This window comes from Brachypodium distachyon, chromosome 1, assembly GCF_000005505.3.
Source record: "Brachypodium distachyon strain Bd21 chromosome 1, Brachypodium_distachyon_v3.0, whole genome shotgun sequence".
Lineage (NCBI taxonomy): Eukaryota > Viridiplantae > Streptophyta > Magnoliopsida > Poales > Poaceae > Brachypodium > Brachypodium distachyon.
In genome coordinates, this window is record NC_016131.3 from 17,724,591 (window position 1) to 17,744,919 (window position 20,329).

General features: G+C 44.2%; 5 protein-coding genes across 6 annotated transcripts; 2 read left to right on the forward strand and 3 right to left on the reverse strand.

The window, feature by feature from the left end:
* Positions 1-368: 368 nt before the first annotated feature.
* LOC100838155 (probable 6-phosphogluconolactonase 2) lies at positions 369-5,819 on the reverse strand. Of its 2 annotated transcripts, XM_003562683.4 has the most exons (5): positions 5,669-5,819; positions 5,453-5,572; positions 3,216-3,452; positions 2,960-3,095; positions 369-1,208 (listed from the first exon to the last, which is right to left on the reverse strand). In XM_003562683.4, the coding sequence occupies exons 3-5, from the start codon at positions 3,386-3,388 to the stop codon at positions 684-686; spliced, it is 834 nt and encodes a 277-aa protein (XP_003562731.1). In that variant the 5' UTR covers positions 3,389-3,452; positions 5,453-5,572; positions 5,669-5,819; the 3' UTR covers positions 369-683. The 2 variants fall into 2 exon arrangements, with proteins under 2 accessions (XP_003562731.1, XP_003562732.1); XM_003562684.4 differs by lacking the exon at positions 5,453-5,572 and having other exon boundaries at positions 5,669-5,817.
* A 2,910-nt stretch (positions 5,820-8,729) lies between these two features.
* Positions 8,730-12,094, reverse strand: LOC100838665 (pentatricopeptide repeat-containing protein PNM1, mitochondrial). Its single transcript, XM_003562685.4, has 2 exons — positions 10,570-12,094; positions 8,730-9,082 (listed from the first exon to the last, which is right to left on the reverse strand). The coding sequence occupies exon 1, from the start codon at positions 12,025-12,027 to the stop codon at positions 10,582-10,584; it is 1,446 nt and encodes a 481-aa protein (XP_003562733.1). The 5' UTR covers positions 12,028-12,094; the 3' UTR covers positions 8,730-9,082; positions 10,570-10,581.
* A 3,291-nt stretch (positions 12,095-15,385) lies between these two features.
* Positions 15,386-17,221, reverse strand: LOC100823931 (pentatricopeptide repeat-containing protein At5g66500, mitochondrial). Its single transcript, XM_003559939.4, has one exon. The coding sequence runs from the start codon at positions 17,017-17,019 to the stop codon at positions 15,667-15,669; it is 1,353 nt and encodes a 450-aa protein (XP_003559987.1). The 5' UTR covers positions 17,020-17,221; the 3' UTR covers positions 15,386-15,666.
* Positions 17,222-18,212: 991 nt separating this feature from the next.
* Positions 18,213-20,293, forward strand: LOC104583825. Its single transcript, XM_014902794.2, has 8 exons — positions 18,213-18,227; positions 18,338-18,452; positions 18,536-18,622; positions 18,694-18,849; positions 19,095-19,408; positions 19,483-19,547; positions 19,627-19,688; positions 19,774-20,293. Exons 3-6 carry the CDS (start codon positions 18,566-18,568, stop codon positions 19,535-19,537), a joined length of 582 nt encoding a protein of 193 aa, XP_014758280.1. The 5' UTR covers positions 18,213-18,227; positions 18,338-18,452; positions 18,536-18,565; the 3' UTR covers positions 19,538-19,547; positions 19,627-19,688; positions 19,774-20,293.
* On the forward strand, positions 19,543-20,144 carry LOC106865517 (putative protein TPRXL). Its single transcript, XM_014895661.1, has 3 exons — positions 19,543-19,547; positions 19,627-19,688; positions 19,774-20,144. Exons 1-3 carry the CDS (start codon positions 19,543-19,545, stop codon positions 20,142-20,144), a joined length of 438 nt encoding a protein of 145 aa, XP_014751147.1.
* Positions 20,294-20,329: the final 36 nt, after the last annotated feature.

A 20,329-nucleotide genomic window follows, 5' to 3' on the forward strand; every position in this document is an offset into this window, starting at 1 on the left:
GTTTTTAGGACAAGCTCGTTTAATCACCTGTCAAGATAATTTGTTATGCTTGTGCTTTCCTTACTTACTGGACAGGGGCGGGCGGGCGGCTGCTGCAGCCCTCTGTCGACAAAGATTTTGGTCATACGATTTTGGCCAATCGTCCCATCCTACACCAAGGAGCAGCTCCAGATCCTCATATCTTTTTCACCAAGTACAGAAAGTGAACAATCAATGAGGAAAACTGACCGGAAACCAGCAGTGTCCAGTCATACGGCAAGAATCAAATTTATGCGGGTTGCAAGGATTAAAAACACACCGAATTCATATCAAGTGAAAACAACCCAGTTCCTTGATAAAGAAGACCCTTTGTGCAAGAAGAATATAAATAGCAATAAAAGAATCTAATTTCTACCTGATAGAATTAAATTGAGGACAATATATCAAACTGACAGCAATTCAAGTTTCTGGTGCTCTCATCTCTGAGGCCTCAACATCACTTACACATAATCTCGCACAAAATCGTCTCAATTTGCGAAAAGACCAAGGGCAGGGCATTGTCGATTTCCGGCCAACGAATCCTACAGGTACTGAGCCCTAAAGGGAAGAGCAAACCTTCTTCCATCGCATATAATCCACCAACTACAGACCTACTTACACACCTTCGTTCACAGCAAAACAATCTTCAGTTTGTTCCCAGCTAGTCAGTACTCACGATGCTGCTCATAGGCGGCATCGTCCGTCGTCGCCTCCAGCAATGAGGCGGACGCGCTGTCCAAGAACCACACCAGCTTCCCGTCTGTCGGTTGAACCATCCTAGCAGGCAGCGACGTGGGGGCGTCTTGACTGTTGCTGCTGTCAGAAACAGCTAAATGCACAGCATTCGCTTTGTCGTCACCTGTAGCTAGGATTGCTACGTTCGACGCCGAGTTTATCACCGGAAGAGTGAAGGTGATTCTCTCAGGTGGGGGCTGAGGGGAGTCAGTGATGTAGGTGACCCAGTCGTCTTTCAGCTCCAGGGCTTGGTGGTTCGGGAACAATGAGGCCACATGTCCATCAGAGCCCATGCCGAGCAGAATGAGATCAAACTTGGGGCAGTCGTTGCTCTCTGAGACTCCTACAGTGCGGACCTTGACCAGCTGCCTGATGACAAATTCGTAATCTGTCGCTGCATCCTCCACCGTGGCATTGTCATTGATGGAGTAGACATGACCACTGAGAATAGGTACCTAGAAGAAACATTTAAATGCAACAGATGGTAAGGCTGGCACAAAAACATCCAAGCCATACATAGCATTTTCAGTATCATGTGTGGAACACCATATTCTTATAATGGCCACTTCTTATTTGCTTCTTGGTGCAAGATAAACCAAATAAAGTTAAATGTGAAAAATCGCAAGGGCAGTATTGATCTGCAAATTTGCAGAGGCATTTTTCGGAAGATGAGAATTGCAGTGGTATTTTTCGAAATTGCCAAAATTGCATTGGCATATATCAAATCAACCACCCCCCCCCCCCCAAAGAAAAAAAAAGGATATCATGTGTAACTCCTTGGACTAACTATCATAAAAGCGCAGAACAGCAGAACCAAGTACACTGTGTAAATCATGTAATTGGTGAAACTTAAGACAGGTGTGTGAGGCAATCATCCTGTTCCAATCAAGGTCCTCATTTGGATAAGCTCTTTCTCTGGCAATAATGCTGGAGGTGACCCTGAGAGAAGATAAGGGAAATGTATGGTTGGTGGCGGGAGCTTCCGGAGTAGTTGGAAGTTGGAACTATTGAAGTAGTAGTTAGGAAGCCTTAATCTAGTTCCCACAGTTGGCAAAGGATACTGAACAATCCTAACATAGTGGACTACAACAAAATGGTATAGCAGAATGGCAAACTAGCCTATTTGAACTCGTACAGATCAACAACCAGTACCTAATATGTAAAAATCTACCTCAGAAAGCAACATGCTTTAACTTACATAATATTACATGTTTTGTCCATAGATCACGTTCCGCACAATTAATGTGTTCAGGCAAGTAAAATGTACTTCCTCCGTTCCTAAATACTTGTCGCTGTTTTAGTGCAAGTTTGCACTAAAACAGCGACAAGTATTTAGAAACGGAGGAGTATATGCTAAATGAAAAGAAATGAAACTTGGTGTCAGCAACATAACTTCGATCTAATGCAATATACTTTCCAACTCTTAACCTGATCTCTCCACTTTTTTTTGTTGCAATAGAGAACATGGAGTTCCTGAATATTTTTAACGGTAGCCCATTGGTTGGTCCTTGCTTCGTTCGGCTACTGATTTTTTCACGAACACTTTTGAATACTGAATAACTCTTTCATGTTTCGAAAGTGAATCACAAAATACTCAGAAGCCAGAACATTCAGAGGGAACGAGAAGAATCAGAAAATAGTCGGAACAATAGGCCGATAGTACGAATCAGCAGGACATGGTTTTCTATCATTGTTTTGTAGGATTGACAAACATGCCAATATACTGACAGTAAACAAAAAGTTTCAGCAACAAAAGCACCCCTCCCAAAGTCCAATTAATAGGAAATTGGGCACCAATAATCTATACATCAATATATAATATATAACACTTGATTTGAGACATCCACAGTGTAAAATTTGCAAAACCACTTACTTAGTAGTAGAATTTCTCCACATAACTGACACCAAAATCGTAAGCTAACAACATACATAACCTAACCGATATTGCTTATCTGATTTTTTATACTGAAGATAGGTATATTTTGACGGAACTAGTGCGAAGAAACATCAGTATATATGATGGATGTCATGGAAAGTTTAACTATCATCATATCAGTACAAAATAAAGCAATTCAAACACAAGCAAGGGACATCCTCAAACTAAAATATGAAGAAAAAAAGAAGCTATTCTGAGAAAAAAATCATGGAAATTAACTGTAATTTTTTTGTAAGCCATACTATAAATTTGCTCCTAAAGCTCACATACCTTGGACAGGAACCCTTCTTTTGTTAACTTATAGTTACTATCCGCATGATTCTTTGCTACAGCACGTTCATCAGACCAGAAGATGTACCATTTAGACCAATCCAGGGTCTTGTTGTATGGAGCTTCACAAAGTTTCCTTCTCATATGATAAAATAAGAACAGTTCAGATACAATCATATGTACTTTATTAACAATTCTTGTGCAGAAACAAATATGATATACGTATTAGCTAACAAATATTAGGATAATCCATTACCACAAATAACTGACAAGGGCCCCTCCAGATAGGGCAATAGCGAAGTATCCCCTCTCTTTAACAGAGATTTCTGAAACCTGCGAGATATACTCGGCCAGATCTGTTGCTATTTCATCTGAGCTCTCGAAAATCCTTATTTCGCCGTTCATTTTTGGTTCATATGAGGCGGCCATTTCCCTCTCAATTGTTTACTTCAGAGGAGAACTCTATATCAAGTTAATGCTACCCCAAATAGTCCTGCACAAAAAGCACCAGTATATTACCAACAAGGAGGTCCAGCAGAAGTTATCATCCAGTTCATATACAAAACATCAGAATCGAAGAAAACTAAAAGTTCATCACAGAATCTAGTTATTGCATCTTTAGTAGTTTCTGCCAGCAAAGCACCAAAATTGGTAGAAAACGATTGTGTATCCGCATATCGTGTACAAAACGATAAAATCAAGAAAACTTCAAAGATCAATCACAGAATCAATGCATTAAAAAAGCAGAGAGCCTAGTCCGAAGTCCAATAGCTTCTGTCAGCAAGGCACCACAATGTTGAAAAAGGAATGTTACGAATCCTGCACAATGCCATTGCCTAATCTCATGCAACCTCTTATCCTACATACCAGTATACCACCATTATATGACAGCTTTCCCATTAATTGAGATGTCACAGCTGACAGTGTAAGATAACCTCCATCAACCAATATTGGAACTAGTATTAGCACTTTAGCAGGGGAATCTTGCCAAAAATATATATATTAATTGACTTTATACAATTTCCAAATATGACGCATAACCTCAAGTTCTAAAATAACCATGCAGTAGAATACTACAACATGGGGCTAGCTTCTAGAACGCAGAAGAGTAACGATCAAGGAAACTGAAAAGGCAAGTAGATAACATGCATCTAGAAACTGATATGCGGATTGCTCCGTTGCATTATTTAATATGACATCCTTCTCCAAACTATGCTTGGACTTGTGTAGCATAACGAAATAAAATCCCAACTTGCAGGGAAATGGTCAGCTACTCCTGTATTTGTAGAACTTGACCAAAAGGAACAGATTTTCAAGAAAAGAGTTTGCACGCAACATTAAAGGACCTAAAAAATGGACATGCACAGCCTAGATTTGTCATGTAATATGATGTGACAGCAATATAACTGAATTTACTAATCCACAAGTGAGATGGTAGATCTGCCACTGCTTTAATTAAATCAAATTTGACATCCCATATGAAGTTTGCAAAAACAGAATTCCACTATTGCACGTTAATAGCTGAAACACACTTTCAACCCATGGTTGCTTAAAACATACTACTGTACAAATCAGCTCATGGACATCCCCGCAAAATGACAAATGCGAAAATTCAGCTGCAAATGATCTCTTGTGAACGAAGCCACTAGCCACATGGTCCAAGGTTCCAAAGCTAATTAAAACCACATAGATCCTGCTTCTAAAATAGCATCAAAATATGGGCCTAATCACCAAAATTGGACTCCAAACGATCTAAAACAAGGATAAGAAGGCAGAGCAGCGCAGCATGAGTAATCGAGTTCTGCTCAATGAAGGGAGAAAACCTGATTGACTCTACTCTACACCAGCACTGGGGGAAGAAAAATGATGAAGTGCAGTTGCAACTAGCAGCCATCATTTGAGCTTGAGACCAGTTCAAAGATTCCGAGCTTTTTTCTTTTCCTTTTCTGTTGTTTAGAGTCACAACAAAAGCACTCCAATACTACCCTACTGCTAGTAAAAGGAAGAAAAAAAGCAGGAACAGGCTGCAGGGAAATCCGTTCTAGATGCCAGAAACTGGAAAGGTGCTTCCTTTGGCCCATTCCTCCATACTTTTTCTAGCAAAGGAAAAAAAAGTCTATGACGGACACTCCATTGCTAATCTAGATCAAGAACTCAAAACAACTCACAATTCAACAATATCTCCAAATCAAACTTTAGTCATCTAATACACCCGCCCAACCACAATTGCCACTCATCTAAAACCCCGCTACGACAATCTGACACTCCATCAACTCAACGAACCAATCCACCAGCATTTTTCAACGCGGCCATGTTCCAACAGTTGTTCAAGAATTCAAGGTACGACCCATCCAAGAACGGAAGGGAGAATCGCAGTTCATGGCGGCTGAGCTCAGGAACCATCTCCTCCCAGGAGAAGACGCCAAAATCAAGAACCAACCCAGCGCCCCAGGGGACGGAGAGGAACCCTAATGCCCGGATCCAAGAACTCACCAGAGCTGTGCATTTGCTTTGCCCCGCTGCGCTCCTCTTCTCCTTCTCCCTCCTCCCCTCGCCTTCTCAAGCCGCAAGGAAGCAAAAGGAGGGGGTATAAAAGAAGCCAGGGCAAACCCACTGCACCCACAGACATACGCACAGATCGAAATACCGCGCATATAAAATTACTCGATAAGGGTCCGTCAGCATCAGAGAAAGAAGAGAGGTAAAAACCTTTGTTTTGTTCTGAAATTCCCTGTGGATATCTTCTCCTCTCGTTATCCCATTTTCCCCTTCTGCTCTGTGTCGTCTCTGCTCTGACTACCAAGTGGTTTTATCCCTTGGTTTGTTTGTGCTGGCATGGATGCTTCCATTAAATTTTGGTTGGGCCTATCTGTCGAGCTGCAACGCACGTGCGGCTGCCCTCATCCTTATCACAACTCTGGCTTGTCATCTGCACACGGGTTACCATTAAAAAATGTATTTTTTTCTATCTAAATTAATTGTTGCAGCTTTAGCTTTATCTGGGTATGTATGTACCTAAACTTGTTTTTGTGTGTAGGTATATCTGTATCTAGACGTGTTTGTATTTCTTTTCTCTAAACAACAGTGTCAGCACTTAGCAAATCAATGGATCATTCAAACTTACGCGTTATAGTCATGTATGTCTGTGTTTGTCCAATTAACAAATTTTGAGTAAATTTTACAAAACCACATGTTTTGAGGCAACTTTCTCACGGAGCACTGGTAAATGCTAATTTGTCCACGGAACCATAACTTTTGTGTCCAATTGTCTCAGTCCACCCAAAACATGGGTTTAACCTCGTTTGACACTATTTCTTACAGGTGGGGCCCGCACGTCAGGTGCCACATCTTTTTCATGAGACCCCTCGTCTTTTTTTTTCCTCATTGCTCTTCTTCTTCTACGGTGGGAGTTTTCTTGAACTGGCCATGGAAGCACGCCGGGCAGCCGGGTGGGCGGCGGTGGGGGCGGGCGCGCGGCGGGCGCCAGGGCGGCGAGGCGGCGGCGCGGCGTGGCGGCAAGGGAGCAAAGCGGCGGGGCCGCAGGGAAGCACGGCGGGCGGGCGGGCGAGGCAGCAGGGCGACACGACGGGCAGTCTCGCTCTGCTTTGCTGTGTTCGAGTCACGCTGCTCACCGGCCGGCGTCGAAGGTTTGCGACCGACCTCACGGCGTTCGGGTCAATTTTCATGGCCAAACTCCCACCGTAGAAGAAGAGCAATGAGGAAAAAAACGAAAAAAACAAGGGGTCTCATGAAAAAGATGTGACGCCTAACGTGCGGGCCCCATCTGTAAGAAATAGTGTCAAACGAGGTTAAACCCGTGTTTTGGATGGACGGAGACAATTGGACACAAAAATTGTGGTTCTTTGGACATATTAGCATCTACCAGTATTTCGTGAGAAAACTGCCTCAAAACCTGTGGTTCTGTGAAATTTACTCATAAATTTTTGTTGCATATATCTTGCTCATTTTTCTGGTAGAGTATCAATCATGTTACAGATTTTTTGTCAGTTGGCATGTTGCTGATGCAAGTTGCAGGGGAACTTGCTGTCCCGTTCATCCTTTTGGAGAAAACGATGGAGAAGCTTATGCCTGTATTTACAAAACCGATTGTAGGAATTCGTTCGAGCGTCCTAAAACCTGCAGGTAGTTTTACAGAACTATTAGAAATTAGTACTAGGAGCACTATATTACTGCCTGCTTAAACTAGAGCAGGCCAAAAAGGAAAATATCTCCGGCTTTACCCAAACCAAGCAAGTAGGCCAAAACGGAAAATATCTCCGGTTTTACCCAAACAAGCAAGTTTACAATGCCTGCTGGCTACCAGCGACCATCCAAATTTCGGGATGATGAAGTGGACAGGCGTGTCATTCTAAAGCTTACGTGCATGCCTCCGCCGCTTCCTCTTTACAACTTTGATGAATCATTGCAGCACCGACGGAACCTCTCATCTTAGTACGAGAACGAGATGACGAGCTTTGGTAAGGAACGGTAAGCATAAATTTTCCATTGGACGGCACCACACGAAAATGCCAAGATGCCCAATTTTGGGGTCTCAACAGCCAAACAAAGAAGATTTATCTATTCTTTTTTTTTTGGGGCCGAAACCGACAAGCAGGGCAGGAGATTACCAAGAAGCAAGGATCGCAATCACTCATGAGACAACCAGATAGGGGAGAATCAGCCAATGCTGGGTGGGTGTGCATGTACAAATTCCATTTCTGAAGAGAGGAGATTGCATTTTTGGAGGGATATGAGCTTTTATGTTTCCTCAACAGTTTTGGGCCAAATCAAGTCCCTGTCTGTCATGGATACTGTTTTTGCCTACTGTTGCACAAGAAACTGCTGATATTATTGGGATAGCGAAGGTGTTCCTTTGAAACAATTAATGGGCAGGGTCCAAGGTTGGTGTGCTGTCTCAACTCACAGATTGGGATTAAAGAAAGAGCTCATCATTTCTTACCCCCTAGATGCCTAGCTAGACTTACATAAGCAACATGATCATTCCCCTAGTGGTCTAGAAGAACCTTGGCCACCTACAATCCAATGGCACTTTCAGTAAGAGACAGACACCTTTTTTTTTTTTGCTATTTGGACCACAACCGGGGCAGTAGACAGCAGCACTGCTCTTAAAATCAATAATGTCAAGCAAACGAGTAAATTAGAAGCTGTCATTCCAGATCAAAACCTTTCATGATTTGCTTGTCTTCTGCACACTTCTTTTTAGGTTACTATGCAAGTAAAGACAAGGGAGCAAAAGGGTCCCAGAAACCCATTGTTTTTGTTATCTCCAAGGGAGAGAGCCCTTTCTATCATGGTATGGATGGTGTGAGCTTGATCCAAGAATGGACCTATAAGATGAGAACTCATATAAAGAGGCGCTGGTGCACGCTAACCAAGTGTCCAGCTCTAGAACAAAGTCAAATGGACAAATGGAAAGGGTCCAGACGGAGAGGGATTAACGTGACTTCTCGTCAGTGACTTTATACAGTCACAAACGTGTGGACCCGGCTGCACCTGTCAGTGGATATGCTGACTTAAAGTCTTGACTGTAAAGTCGAATTTTGAGAAACGAACGTGCCTACCGTGATCTCTCGAGACAATTTCTGATGATCCAGCAGTCCCTAATTGCCCAGACCTAAATTCTGATGTGACACACACCGATCAAGCAGATACGTAGGTCCCACAAAATTACAAACTATTGATGTCCATATGCAGTCCATGGGTTCAGGCTTACCCACATATACAGTGGAAGGATTTGAAATAAGGGACGTTAAACATTCTCAGGGAGGTGAATCATTAACGTACAGAACACTGCTCGAAGGATGTTAATTACAACCAATTGCTTCATAAGAACTCAAAATCTTCTCAGTAATGTGGTAAATAACAGAAGCAAATGTATGTTATTTATGCTGCAAGACGTCAGAACATCGAGAAAGAGTTTGCAGTCCATCAATTAAGAAAAAAAACGCACAGAGCCCTCAGGTCAGAAAAGTGATGCTGTCGGTTAGCCACTCAGCAATGGAGGGCATAATTCATGAACAACAATTTCCTGCTCTTCTAGTTATAAATCATAAGTGGGCTCTTTCTGATACTTCCCTTCCATGATCATCCGCTCCAACCAAACTGGAATACAATTAGAACAAACCATGAGTAACATTTCTGCTGAAAAATGAGCAGGCAGTTCAAAAATAAAAAATAAAAAATCAACCCCAATTGTTTTTAAATGTCACTATGGCAATATTAAAATGACTTTTCTGTATTAAAGTAGGTAAGATTGTCTCCAGTGCTCCACTGAAGCGACCTACAAATGACTAATGAACACATCAACTAATTTAATTTTACAGTGCAAACTACTGTGACTCTGTAACCAAAGTGTTGCCACTTGCCAGGATGTTATCCTGAAACATACTGGACTTCAGGTAAAAGAAAAGGAATAAGACTTGATAATAGTCTAACAGAGAGAATATATAACTGTAGTTGTGTGGAAGAAAGGGGCACAATAACATTCGGTAAGAACAATTAATGAAGTTTACTAGCCTTCATGTAATTCACAGTAGACCTGTGTGTATCTACCATTATCCATCCAGTCCCAGCAAAGTGTACACTGAAGATTCTTGGTATTAATAATCGCTAAATTATTCGATTAAATTCCATGTATCTCGTTTACATACTATCTGATTTCAGTTAATCATTGTAATACTCCATCCGTTCCAAAATATAGGGCAGGCATGCACACATCCCAAGATTTAACTTTGACCAACATTTTTTCTAAATATACGTGGATTAGTCATACAAAATTGATACCAACAAAAAATTCTTTTTAGTACAATCCAACGATATCAATTTTATGCTCTCTGCTTCCCTCAAAAATAAAAATCCACAAATCCTGAAGCAATAGTCAGTACTGTAGTGCGGGGAAAAAAATCAGGCAACATAAATTCTTTAGGCCGTTTGGATCGAGTGTATTGTTTCTGGCCACACACACGCACGCACACGCGAAAAAAACCATCAACCCGAATAGGACCTTAAGATTTGTGTCTTTTGCTATTAGGGAGACCATTAAAGCACCTCAAACAACTAGCTTGAAAAGAAAAATGCCATGAAAAGTCCATCTCAAATTCCAAGTCCAACTCCAATTCACTTTTTATCAGTGTTAGGACATCATGGCTAATCAACTGATTTAATAAATTTGTAATCCCAATCAAGAAAAAATACCTGATTTTGAGTTAGTCCTAGTCAAAACCCCTCATTCCAGAAACTTCCTTCTCAGTTCTCACGTAGATGAAGGCCCACTTTCTGAAGTTAACAGCCGGTACCTAATGTTCTATCTTACGGACCTACACTATGTTGTTCTTCTACACATTTATACTTTAAGCTCTTGAGCTCTGAACATCTATCGGTGCAATGGTATCAAGTATAAGATTCCACAAAGTTCCAAATCTGCATATCAGCTCCTTTGGAACAAGATTTCAGAACGCTCCTTCTATCAATCAAGTGCAAAACAGTATGCAGTCCCAGTTAAAAGAGCTAAAAGCGAATGATGAACTAATACCTGAAACCACAGGTCCACCCACACAACAAACAGAAAATAGCATGGGTATGAAAATTACCCCCAAGTCTGCTCAAGACCGCATTCGCCGCCTAGGCTTCTTGACAAAGCTCATTTTGAGCTTGTACAGCCGCTTGCTCTTCAATATCTTCTTCTCCGGTAAAGTCAGCCTCTTCTTCACCTTCTTCTCCTTCTTTTCCTTAACATACCTCTTGTCAATCTTATACACCCCTGGTGTGACAGTTACCCCACGCGCTACTGCTTCCCTGAACAGTGCATTTGAACGATCCCCTAGATTATGCCTAGCCAGCTTCTCAATCAGCAAGCTATATGATTTCGTTCCAGGTGCATGCCCATATCCTTTCATCATCCGGAATACCTTCATAGCATGCTCAACCCTCTCAATCCCACATAAAACCTTAACAAACCCATAATACGCCTTCCTGTCGAGTTTATCTCCAAACCCTGCTGACCGCATCCATGTCATCATCTCGTCCCCTTCAGCAAGCCGGGCAGCCTGATACAAGCTCTTGATAAGTATCAAGTATGTGTCAGCATCTGGTGAACATCCCCATTCACCCATTCGTTGGAACAGATTCATTGCAGACTCGGTCATGCGAATCTTACAAAGATTTTTTATCAGCACGCGGAAAGTTCCAGCATCGCGGGGAATGCCATTTGCCTCCATGTCACCTAAGAACTTCTCTGCCTCAACAGGCATCAATAACGGGTCCTTCTTGCGGCAGAGCCGGCAGACACAATCAAGGACTGCATTGTAGGCGTCCAATCCTGGCTGAAACCCACCATTGCGCGTCTCACTGATCAACCTTAGCGCATGGTCAAGCTTACCAGCATCGGCATAGCCAGACACCAGCAAAGTGCAAATGTTATCATCGGGGAAGATCTCATGGGCGACCTTCTTGACAGCACGCTCTGCAAGCTGCGGGAAGCCCTCACTCGAGAGGGAGGAGACCAGAGAAGTGAGCGCCTCACGGTTGCGAAGCTGCTCGGGCAAATCGTCGAACAGCTTGAGCGCGTCCGTGGCGCGCCCCGCTCTGGCGAGGTGGAACAGGTAGGCGTGGAGCGTGGCGGGCCCGAGCGCGGAGGGGAACTCCTGGAGGAGGGTGCGGACGGCGGGGAAGTCGCGGCGGCGGGCGAGGTGGCGGACGACGAGGGCGAGGGCGCCGTCGGAGGGGTGGAGCGAGCGGCGGACGAGGAAGCGGAAGAGGTCGGCGGCGGCGCGCGAGGTGGCGGGCGGGGAGAGGGCGAGCGTCTCGGCGAGGAGCGCGTTGGTGGGGCGGACGTCGGAGAAGTGGAGCGAGAAGTAGGCGTCCGGGGAGGTGGCCGGGGGCGGGGTGGAGGAGAGCTTCGTGATTGCCGCGGAGAGGGAGGAGGCGAGGGAGGTGGTGTTGGTGGTGGTTGTTGGGGCGGTCGAGAGGTGGCGAATCGAGGGACAGGGCGCGGCGGCGGCGGCCACCGGAGATGGGAGGAGGCCGCGGAGGAGGTGGCGGCGCCACATTTTGGAGGGGAGGAGATCGAGAGAGCGAGGAAGGGTTTGGAGAGGTTTCCAGCGGGGTATACCCCAGTCCCCAGTCAGCGTTCAGATCTACGCGTCCCTAGCGTCGATTTGAGGGATCGGACGGCGGGGATGGAGTTAATTTTTTCCAATATACGAATACTAATCGTTCAAATTTATTTTTTTAACCATCATCATGTAAAAAAAACATAATTCGAAATTTAGTAATGACATACAGTAAAATTTCCTAAACCCATCAAATTGTCTACTTAACAATCTGTACCTATCTAAAAAGTACGGACCGTTTCCTTCACCACGCGTTTTCGTCGTCTGTCAAACCTTCCCCTCCCCCACCCGTGCCCCTTCGTTCTAATTGTACATTGCGTCTCTTTTTCTCATTCCCCACCATACGATTCTTTGTCGTTGTATCGAGCCCATCCCCTCCATCTCTTCTGGTGCTCCCGCTCCTCCCCGCCGCCCCCGATCTGGATGGCGCCCGGGGATCTTCCCTACCGCCGTCCTCCCCAAGATGGCACCTCCCTTCTCACCGTGATCTCTCTCTCCGATCCGCGCACGCTGCTGCATAGTGGAGAGAAGGCGCCTATAAAAACAAAATCATCCTCTGAAAAACTGATCTAGGTCTTGCTCTCCGACGAGTGCTTAGGCGGGAGGTCCTATACTTCCACTCCGATGACTAGGTGCACAGGAGTTCCTCTATTTCCTCTGCAACAATGTGAGCCGCCGTCGTCGCAAACCATTAATTCGTCTCAGGGCCACTGCCGTATCTCCATCATCGAGCTTTATGATGAGAGAGACAGAGATGGCGAAGCCTCGCTGGACCTCGCCGTGGTCCACCAATTGACCCCCGTCGTCCTTCTCGCTCTAGCGCTGCACGCGCAGCCAGGGGGATTTAGGGGATGCTAATCAGATGTGTTTCAGAGCCTTGGATTTTTGGATACGAGGAATTGATTCGATTTGGGCATAGACAGGAGGAGAGAGATGGATGTGGCCATGAACCAGCTTTTTGTGCATCGCAGATGTTAACGACTAACGAGTGTTATGAGTAGACGGGTTTCAGCTTGCAAGAATCCAGATGCGACTGGGTCTCCATGTGAGGATCATTGAGTGATTTCGCCACCTCCTATAGATGCACGCTCAAGATGACGATGAGCTTAGCAAATTTTGTTTTTTTCTTGTTCCTCGTGTTCGTGTACGACTTCCTTTCCCTTGCATTGATTTCTCGAAGATTACTCGTCGGCCTCCATGGGCCACGGTGGTCGACGGGAAGGCTCGAGACATCACAACGAATATCCAAGCAAAACTAAGTAATAAGCGGAGGTTTTTCCTTCTAATGGACCATCTACTCCAACTACTGAGTAAGTGTCAGTATCGTGGTCGCCGTGCTCGAACCCATGGGCGAAAAAAAGCACGCAGGTGTGTGGGCATGCTGCAGTGGACGTTGATTGAATCTTCTGTCAAGAATTGTCGAAAATACGTGCGGAGTGCGGCGGCCCGTAGCGACGCAGGGACATTTCGACTAGTGTACCCATAAAATCCCTAACCCCATAATTCATCAATTTGCTCCATATGTTGTTCCATAAGGAAAAAATTGGGTGGAAAAAAATTCAGTATCATTTCAATCTTTTACATCGTTGAGAACTACAGAATCATCCATCTTAAGATGTCATTACGGCATAAGAAATATACAGTCTGCTGAGACAACACGAACCAATTTTGGGGAGAGAAAAAAAAGTTCCTTTGTGTAGCCGCCTATAAACGCTTATAATTAGTTTTAGAATTTGATAACAAGTTTATTTTTCTTTAATTTATACTCCCTTCATTCCATAATTCTTATCTCAAATTTGTCCAAATATGGATGTATCTATTTCTAAAAAAACGTCTGATACATGTAATATTTCGACAAGAATTATAAAACGAGGGAGTATTTACTAGCGAAATAGATATAGACAGCAAAATTTACAAATCATGTGTCCACAAGACACCGGTAGAAGTTGGTGCCCTTCGTTCAGATTGTCAGGTATCCGTCCAGTCACCCCTGCAACAAGGGTGTTCATCGCTGAGCTCAAATAGTTGCCTGAGATCAGTGGTGCGCGACACAAATGATGTCAACATGCTCTCCATGGAGTCCGACGCCTCGCCATGGAAGAACTCCAGGTCTCCAGCTGGGAGTTGTCATACGATGCTTAATGGCTCGCCATGCTGGACGGTTGCTGTACTCTTATTTTCTAAGAGGGCAGCCATTGCCATGGCAAAGATCATCATGAAACAACCAATTCTGATACCCTGCAACTGTGATAGCTCAGCTGCACTTGTGAAGCATGTTGGTCCGCTGGTACAAATAATTGTTCACAAGAAGAACCCCGAGTGTCACGCAAGAATACAAGGAAGCTGGCGGAAAGCTAGCCAATCTTGGTGCTCGTCACAGCTCCCTGTTGAATGAAGGTAGTGTTCATTTTGTGAGATTGTGGCACCAATGAATACTACAATTGCCATATTGGCAGCAAGTGAACTAGTATTTTCGGTTCCTCAACTTGAGTTACAATACACTCCATGAACTCTCAAAACTGTGTTGTCCAAACGGAGATCAGAAATAACAACTGCCTTATCTAAGAACCTGGGGAGATGATGGATTAGAGATATGTGAACAATCATACCAACTTCATATAAAAACATACAGTAGCAAGGGAACACCAGTAAAAGCATGTTGCATTCTGATCAAACAATTTCCATTTTGTATTGTCTCAGTTAAAACCTCCTTTTTATGTTCCTCATAAGCTAAAGTGCTAAAAATTATGTGGATTTATCATGAGGGCTTCTCTTTCAAAAATCAATTGATTTATTATGCAGACTTCTCTTTCAGAAATCATTAGGTAATCCTGATTGATGGACATTTAATTTACAATTAAATTTACAGCAATTGTTTACTACCTAAGGACTTCAGATGACTATCCTGCTTATCTCCTAGTCACATAAAAAAAGAAGAGAATATCACCTATGAAGGTAGTTATATAACACGGGGTAAAAAGAACAAAATTATGAAACATGTCATGGATGCCAAGAATAGCTAACCTTATACTACACTCAGGAAGAATGTAAGAAATGGTTCTCTATGTATAAACATGAGTAGGTTGTCAGTTGTCTCAGTCTCATGGTGCTCGGTGAAGAAGATTCTGGTTCTGATTAAGGAGCAACAACTATGCCTAATACTCCCTCCGTCCCATATTAAGTGACTTTCTATTACATGTATCTAGACACTTTTTAGGCATAGATACATTCATATTTGGGCAAACTTGAGTCACTTAATATGGGACGGAGGGAGTAGTTGATACAACAAGGCTCATCCAAAATGATTGCTGGTGGTCTTCACTCTTCAGTCAGAATGTCTACATTTAAGCTCTGGTCATTGACATACTTTCAGGAGAGACTCTAATTCTTCTCCATGGCATGTTGCATCAGACTGACAGAAGACATGTATCAACCTAAGGACTGTTGTTGAGGAGTAAACCCAAAACAGATTACTTGATGGTTTCCCTAAAACAGCCCGACAAACCTAAATTCTGTGTTGTGCTACCAAATCCACTGACAAAAAGGAAATAGACGCTGAACATAACTGCAGTTCCTTCAGGTTCTGTAATCTGTAATAGCTGCTTCTTTCCTGAGACCCTTGTCCATTATAACCTTTCTTGACTCATCCGATACAGACCATCGTCTAGCAGCAGCATGAAAATTTGATATTAACACAAGAATTCGAGGATTTTGTGGATCAACTTCGACAAGAAGCTTAGCCACCGTGTTACCTCTCACTGCATCCATGTTAACTATACATGCATTCAGCATAGCCACAGAGATAGCACCATAAAGCTCATTCCGGTTTGCACGCAAGCTACAGTAGAGATCCCATGCCTCGTCCATCTGTCCTGCTCGCCCTAACATGTCAATAAAACATGTGTAGTGCTCTGGTCCTGGTTCAATTGCATACTTGCTTTTCATCAAATGTAACATGGCCCGGCCTTCATTCACAAGACCAGAGTGTCCACACGCTGAGAGAACAGCAAGAAACGTAATGGCATTTGGCAAGACTATGGGTACAGCTTCCTCCATCCTCTTAAACAAATCCAAAGCCTCTTTGCCGAGCCCATGGCGACTATAACCATCAATCATACTGGACCAGGAAACCACATTTCTGCCAGCCATCCGATCAAACAGCACACGCGCACCTGCTGTCCGGCCACACTTTGCATACATGTCGATAAGTGCATTGCACAGCACAGTCTCGTAATCAAACCCCAGACGGAGAGCCTTGCAATGCACCTGCAAACCATACGCCACATTTGCAGTGGCAGAGCAGGCCGTGAGAGCGCATGTCAGTGTGATTCCATTGAGCCCAACGCCTCCCAGCATCAAGAAAGCCTCATGGAACTGGCCATTCTCCACACAGCCTGAAAGAACAGCGTTGTATAGCGCCACATCCTTCGGGCAGTCCGTGTGGGCAAACAGTTTCTTCGCCTCCTCGACACGGCCACAGCTCATGTAGAGATCAACGAGTGCCGTCGTCATAATGGCATCACCATGGCACGCAAGAACTGTACGCGCGTGGACCTGGCAGCCCGGCCGGAGGGCGCGGGAGGATGCGCACGCCTTGAGCATGGTGCAGAGGGTGGTGGCGGTGGGCGCGAACCCGGCGGCTGCCATGCCTCGGAAAGCCTGCGCTGCGGCAGCGGGGCGCGCGTGGCGGACCTGGCAGGCAAGGAGCGCGTTCCAGGCGACGGCGTCGCGCGAGGGCATTTCGTCGAACAGACGGGACGCGGCGCCCGGAAGGCCGGCTTTCGCGTAGGCCGTGAGGAGCGCGGTGGCCGGGATGGGGCTGGAGAGGGAAGATGACTTGAGCAGCGCGGCGTGAAATGCGGGGGAGTTGGAGGGGTGGGATGAGAGGCGGCGGAGCAGCACGGAGAGCGACGCCGCCGCATGAGGCATTTCTTTCCTCTGATGAGCGGAGCAACGGGCGGCGTAGAGCAGCCGCGGTGTTGCTATGTACACCGATCACACTTGGAGGAAGAGGGGCGCGGTGGAAAATCGAGGACGAGGTGGCGATGGCGGCGAACGGAGATGGAAGGAGGCGGTGGCGCACTGGCGCCGGCGCGCTAGACGAGAAGGGCGTCTAAATTCCGAGTAAGCATGAAACTTAAACTTAACGAGCCATTCTCTCCTCTTGCTTTGGTCGAAATAAAATGAAATTTTAATTGTATCATAACGAGAACATTTTTGAATGTCTAGAATTCTCAAATTTTAATTGTATCATAACGAGAACATTTTTTAGTGTCTGGAATTCTCAGATTTTTAATTGTATCATAACGAGAACATGCCGTTAGTCAGAAGGGTTTGAGAGGCGTTTCTAGCAGGCACCCTAATGTGTAGATCTACGCCTACACGGAGCCAATTGTCGTCCCTACGGCGTCGATTTGAAAACATAGGAAGGATGGATAGTGGCGGGTGACAGCTTCCATTCTTTATTTATTTCTTAGGAAATAATTAGTTTCATTTTAGTCCAAAAATATTGTACATATCCGTTGTTCAAGAACAAACATACACTAATTTTAGCCATGTAAGTTTGTAAAACCGCATGGTTATCCAAACATGTTGGTAACTACTGCCTTCCGTTCGTAAATATAAAATGTTATAACTTTGTCATAAGTCTAAGTTTATTAAAAAAATAACTTATATATATAATATAATATGTGTACTATGAAAAAAAATATAATGTTGAATTTAATAAAACTAATTTAGAGTTGTGGGTTGATAAATTTTTACATAAACTTCGAAAGTACTTTTTGGCGCTCGTCTTCGCGCGGACGAATTCCAACCGCGCTGCGCGCTTCCTCCTTTCTCGTTTCCTTTTCCTTTCCCCATTTTCCTTTCCTCCTTCTTCCAATTTGCTCCACCTCCTACCTCCCTGCCGGCAGCGGCGTTTCCCAGGATCCCGTTCGCGCCTCTCTGCGCTGCTACTGCTCGTCCTCCCGCTCCTGTACCTCCTCGTGCCCCCACCAACACCTCCCCCTTTGCGCCACACCCCAACCCCATCGAGGCCTCCTCCATGGTCGTCTGCGCGCCGCTAGACCTCCACCCACGTGAAGTCAGGTGGTCCTTCCTCCTCGTCGCCTCCGGCACCGACGCTGCCGCACAAGGTATTCAGTGTGGCCTCCTCCCGCCGCAAGCCGCCTCCCCGCCTCCTGCTGCTCTGCCTCTGGATCCATCCCCCAACACATCCCCCAACAACATGTCTAGATTTGTGTAGACAAAAGTTGAAGGAGTACGAAGCGCTGAGCAACAAGATTTCTTCTTTAAAAAAAGAGTACGATGCCAACTGCACTTTGCTGGGTGAGGTGGAGCTGAAAAATGCGAAGATACATGTAGGTTTCACTATAGGTTTCTTAAATCTGAGGAAAAAGGGAAATTGCCATTTGTGGTTAAGTAACTTATCATTTTCTTTCAGGCAGCGAATTCTCTGGAAGAGAGGTATGCCATGATGTTAGCAAGCGCTACATGTCTCAAGGATTGCAAGGAGGAACGGTTGCAGAAGGTAAGCCAAAGATATTCTTTTGTGCTGTTTGTTGTTCATTAGTTGACTGAACAATTGTGTTAACTTGATAGCTCCGCTCTCTCCAAGCAAGAGCACATGATCTATGCTGTTTCTTGGGAATTACCGCAACAAAACAGGAGTGTTACCAATTTTTGGTGAAGAACTCTGCTATATCTGTACAAGAAGTCGTAGATGTTAACGGCCTTTCCCTTGAGTTCATCAAGAGGGTAAGTTTTGTTTGTATACTACTGATCTTCGTTAGCTACATTCCTTGAAGGTTATAACCGTACAGGCATTTGCTAAAATCATATTTCGTTTCACAATCTGCAATATGCAATCATCTTGCAGTGATTAAATAATTCAGTAGGTCAATCGTTTGGTCGTCTAGTAGCTAAAAGGCAAGGCATGACAGCTTTCTACAGCATTCACTACCTGTAGACTTACCATGAATCTGTTTTTGAATGTCTTGAAGGTTGAAGCCCAGATCTCTGATATGGAAATATTGAAATCGAAGAAAATGGTAAAGATCTTTAAAATGAAAGCAGCAGAACTGGATGAACAGTTGAAAGCAGCACCACTCTTGAAAAATCAAAAGGATTACCTTCTGGACTTCACTCTTGATGATGTCGAACAAGGGAGGGTTGACTTTACATTTGCAGTCAAGAAGATGGAAGAGCTGATTGATAAGGCTATAGAGTCTTATCTTCGAAAAAAGCTGATGGTGCATGCAGCCGTAGAACTACTACAAAAAAAACCTGCAGCTGAGATTGATGAGATGAAAGTCAAGTAATAACATATAGAGTTATTGCAGCACTTCCAATTTTAAATTTTCTCATATTTGTATTAATTTCATTTAACAGATATGAAAGAGAAAATTTACAAGTGGCAGAAGCACTACGGGGAAGTGTTGTATGATTATGATGAGGCAAGTTGTTTGTTTAAGCTCCATATCTTTCTCTTTTCTATATTAACAGTCCAATATATTTTTGCAAAAACCTTTGCAGATATCTCTTGTACAATCATCTGAATGAGTTGATGAACGTGGACAAAAGCCGTCTATCTGCAAGTAAGTCCAATACCATTCTACTCCCAACTATGTCTTGGAAACTAGGATTTGGAACTCCTGCTGACATCAACCAGTTTTTATTCAGAACCTGATGAGTCAAAAGAAGCTGTTGAGTCAGAGGAACCTGTTGAGTCAGAAGAACCTGTAGAACCTGTTGAGTCAGAAGAACCTGTAGAACCTGTTGAGTCAGAAGAAACTGATACTGAAACTTCCAGCGATCCTGATTGTACGAAGAATGACCCTGAGTATGTCCCAAGTTCGAGTGACTCTGAAGCAATGAAGATTGAAGGACCTGAGTACGTCTCAAGCTCAAGTGATACTGACCCAAGTTCGAGTAGTTCGAGTGATTCCGTTGTCAGCATGAATATTGAGTATGACCCAAGCTCGAGTGGTTCTTCCCCAAGCTCGAGTGATGCCACCTATGTTACTTTCACTATGAGTAGTATGATTAATTAGCCCGTTCCCAATTGGACTTGAAGCGTGCGCATGCAGAATGTGAGGCGACGAGCGATAATGCAGCCAATGTGTGCCTTGTCGGCATTTGTACCAGCGTCTCTTTCAATGCAAGCATTAAATGTGATGGTGGGTAAAATCTTTCCAAACCACACCACAGGGCTCTCCTTGCTATGCTTTAAGGGTCG